Raw genomic sequence first — 4,570 nt, forward strand, 5'->3', positions numbered from 1 at the left:
TGAGTGCACCTGTGTTGTGCAATGCTGCGGAGGTCAGAAGAAGGCTTCGGATTCCCCTGGAACTGGAGTTAAGGATGGTTCGTAGCCACCATGTGGGTGCTGGGAATTGAACCTGGGTCCAAAAAATATTTTAAAATTTTTACTTTATGTGTATGAGTGTATTGCCTGCACATATGTAAGTGCCCCATGTTGTGCGATGCCCACAGAGGCCAGAAGAGGGCGTTGGATCCCTTGGAACTGGCATTCCAGATGGTTGTCAGCCACCATATGGGTGTGGGATTCAAACCCGGGTTCTCTGCAAGAACAGCCAGTGCTCTTAATCACTGAGCCATCTCTCCAGACCCTCTCCTACCTTTTTGTGTGTTCTGAGGATTATACTTAGATCACCAAGCTAGTGCCTTCCCCTATGTTGGTCCTTTGCAAGAGTATCAAGTACTATTAATTGCTGATCCATTTCTCTAGCCCTAGGATTACTAATCTTGAAATATTTTTGATGGGTTATTTCACATACTGTCTGGAAAAAGTCACCAGAGAAGTTACAGTTATCTTGGTCTTGATTCTTTCAATGTTTGCAACATTTTTGCCAAGATTCCTAGGTTTTGCATTCCATTTAATCTCCTTTTAGAGAAAGTGGTCTTAATTGGCAGCTTCCATAATTCGATCTTCTATCATGTATGTGTAATCACAGGTAAACTTCAACTAGTATGGAATGCACTAGGAATGCACTGGCTATGAAATGCAAATTCTCTGTTTTTTTTTGGTTTTTTTTTTAAGCGGGCCCACACGCACACCAACTGGCTGGTATGCGCGGTACCCCGCAAATTCTCCTTTTTTAAAGACATGCAACTAGCCAGGCATGGTGGCGCACACCTTTAATCCTAGCACTCAGGAGGCAGAGGCAGGTAGATCTCTGTGAGTTCGAGGCCAGACAGCTGGGGCTACAGGGAGACCCTGTCTCAAAAAGACAAAAAAAAATAATAATAAAGTGCCATCATGCCTGTCCCTCTTTTTTTTTTAATAATTTATTTTTATTTGTACAATTGTTTGCTTGCCTTTGTGTATACCTAGCATATGTTCAATGCCTATGAAGGCAAGAAGAGGGCAACAGCCACCATGTGGGTGCTGGGAATCGAATCTGGGTCTTCTGGAAGAACAAGTGCCCTTAACATCTGAGTCACCTCTCCAGACCCACTCCCCACTTTTAAGATTTATTTTATTTTAATGGTTTGAATGTTTTGCCTGCGTTTATCTAAGTGTACCATGTGTGTTCAAGTGCCCATGGAAGCCAGAAGAGGTCATCAAATCCCCTGGAACCACATTACAGATGGTTGTTAGCCACCATGTGGGTGCTGGGAACCTAACCTGGGTCCTCTGGAAGAGCAGTAAGTGTTCTTAACTGCTCAGCCATCTCTCTAGCCCCAAATGCAAATTCTTGTCTTACAATGCTAAGAAAACTGAAAGTTTTTGTATCATGAAATGTGATGGATGCCAGATGTGGTGGTACACACCTTTAATCTCAGCACCCGAGAGGTAGAGGCAGGCAAATCTGAGTTCAAGGCCAGCTGGAGCTACAGGGAGAAACTGTCTCAAAAAGACCAACAAGAAAAAGAAAGAAAAAGAAAAAAAGAAATGTGATGGAATATATGTAGATAGCAGTAGCAAGTGTAATTAAACTACACATATATGTGGATTGAACAATACCCTTTAAATAATCGGAAAATAACTTATAAGATAGGGTAATAAATATGATTATTAACAGAAAATTCTAGTGCCAGGCACAGACTACCTCCTAGGGAGGACACTGGAACCACCCAAACTACAGCAGCTATAGTCACTAGTGTTTGTTGTTGACTACAACTTAATGGGAAGATCATACTGTTGAAGACACAACATGCTTGTTTGCAAAACATGAAATAATTAAGGTGGAACTGAGCTCTAAGCTACCTCTTTGCTCGCTACCCTTATGCTGGAAAGTAAGCTAGTAGGGCAGTAACTGTCATCGGCAGTCTTGTTCAGCTTTGATGAACCCTGTATGTAGAACGCAGTAATGGTTCTATAATGCCAGGTAAGATGTACCCAGTGGTACAATAGTATCATGACTGCAATGGGTGCATCCAACCACTTTGTATTTTAGGCCAGTTTACAGGAAGGAATTCACACTGGGTACTCTAAGCCTGGTGTTTGTCCATAGATTTGTGCTGATGTCAGATTTGGTCATAGAAGCTTATTTTTACAATGGACTGTGGTTACTGCAGAGACTCAACTATTCAAAGTACTAACAATAAATGATTGTTGAATGCTTCTCCTAAGATCACTGCCTATATTAAGCAAAGATATAGAATGTTTACTTTTTTTTGGTCTTCTTAAAATAGATACTAATTTCATAGCCAGAATAGTAAAGGAAGCAAAAGAAATCAAGGGATACAACTAAGAAAGGTGATATTTCTATGTTCAGGTGCTAAGTCCCTATACATAGAAGACCAAAAATGCTCTGTGTTGGCAGGGGGTAAGACAATTTCTCTCTGTAACCTCAGTTGGCTTCTACTCCCACCTGGGTCATGAGGTTTGAAGTGTGAGTTGGTCCCTATTTTTCTGTGAATTGTTCTTTTGTTTATCTGCTTTTAAGCTGTCCTGAGACCTCTTTTTCAATCACTAGCACTCTTTCCCTTGATTGCTCCTTGCACTATATTATCTCCTCTGTTAACCTTAATTTTCCCATCTATGTAATAACATGGAAAAAACTTTTAATCTGTCATATTACCCTGGAAATTTTCTTTTCTCATTTTTGTATAAATTCTATAGATGGATGCAACATGTACTGTATTAAATATTCTTGAGGCTACAGACTTCCAAACTTTATCTACGTTCTAACCATGGTCACTATGAATCTTAAATTACATTCACCCATGTGTTATATGCCTAATTTTGAAAGTCATCTCAAAGTTAAACTAAATGAATACTTCCTTAATACTGACTTAGTTTTAAGACTTCTAAAATACAACTGTATGTATTCTCTTCTCCTGACAAACATTCTAGTGGCCCTATTTTCCCAGGATACATGACATCTTTTCTTACTTTTCTTGGAAAGATGCATTCGTATGAGTACCATTTGTATCATCACAATTACAAAGACAGCTGTTGATGCAAGGGTTGGAAGAATAAGCTGATAAAGGACTGATTTAAAAAAAAGCATGATGTAAAACAAGAGAGGAAAAAAGGACAACTGAGAATTTAGATACATGATCTCTCCAATGAAATTATCTCACCACCTGGGTGTATATAGCACATCTTTTGTCCCAGAAACTGGGTTGTAGAAGCAGAAAAATCATGAGTTCCAGGACAGCCTCAGCACTATGGCAAGTTTGAGACCAAACTTGGTTCCCTAAGACCCTATCTCAAAAAGCCAAAAAGAAAATGTCTCAGATCTACAGAGACTGCATTTTTGCCAAAAGAATGTAATTCATTAAAAAAATTTTTAAAAAATCAAAATCAACAAGATGAACTGACCTGGCTAAACCTCTCCACAAACTGCAAAAGTCACCTGTCTGCTCCACCACATCCGCTGTCATCTGGACTGGGTTTGAACAAATGTTCATGGGACGAGCTCAACATGAACAATGTCTGATGAGCTGGAGTCTCTCTGACCTTCCTTGCTCAGGATGGATTCACTGACCTGGGAGGCTCTGGACAGAGGCTGCTGCTACATTCCATGGCCCAAATCCATGCTCTAGCTTGAAGATCAACTCAGGTTTGGTCATGCACTGTCCTGTAAGTGAGAAAAAAATATTCAAATTATGACAGGATGCTAACTCAAATCCACTGATGAAACATAACTAGTGCAATTCAGGAATTGTGCTTTGATCAATGAATGAACAACTTTTCAATAGAGGGCTTAAATACATTCTTCACTCATTGGAATATCACCTTCAAGGGGTATGTAATTGCATGATACATACTCAAAGTAATGACTTTAAGAAAATTTTTAAAAAGAGACGAACTACAGTAAACTTGGGAAGACATGCTACTTATGATAAATTAAACAAAAAAGAGTGATCTATAAAAAAAAGAACTGGGGTATTCTGGGTAAAGATGGATATCCACGATCTCTTTTGCTGGCTTGGAGTGGGCCTAAGCTCAACTGAAATACTTCCAGCAGACGCAGCTCGATTCTAGTAGGAAAAAGGCAGTATGATTCTAACTCTTCGGAGGTACTTCAGGGACTGGACTTCTTTGAGAACAAGTTCTTCAAAATGAAGAAGAAACAGAAAGGGGCCCTTTCAGAAGAGCCAGCAAGAAAAGGAGAAAGAAGATGATTTCAGAAAATTCCTGCTCAATAAGGCAGCACTACCATACAGTGGACATCCTCTGTGGAAGCAAAGACTGAAGAAAAACAAAGCCAAAGGAGAAAAAAACTAACTTCAGGAAATTGGAACATCTCAGAAAGGAAAAGGTAAACTTCCAGAATAAAGACAAAATTCATGTCCAGGGAACCGATTTCCTGATCCCATTGCTACATTTCAGCAACTTGATCAGGAATATAAAATCAATTCTTTTTTTTAAATATTTTATT

At 39.4% G+C, this 4,570-nt stretch overlaps 1 protein-coding gene across 1 annotated transcript in view; it reads right to left on the reverse strand.

The window, feature by feature from the left end:
* Positions 1-4,570, reverse strand: part of LOC103740568 (zinc finger protein 345-like) — a 21,045-nt gene that overhangs the window by 11,109 nt on the left and 5,366 nt on the right. Inside the window, 1 exon segment of the mRNA XM_029567515.1 lies at positions 3,674-3,766. Coding sequence (XP_029423375.1) covers positions 3,674-3,766 — 93 coding nt within the window.

Source organism: Nannospalax galili, unplaced genomic scaffold (genome assembly GCF_000622305.1).
Source record: "Nannospalax galili isolate Female #2095 unplaced genomic scaffold, S.galili_v1.0 scaffold1431, whole genome shotgun sequence".
NCBI lineage: Eukaryota > Metazoa > Chordata > Mammalia > Rodentia > Spalacidae > Nannospalax > Nannospalax galili.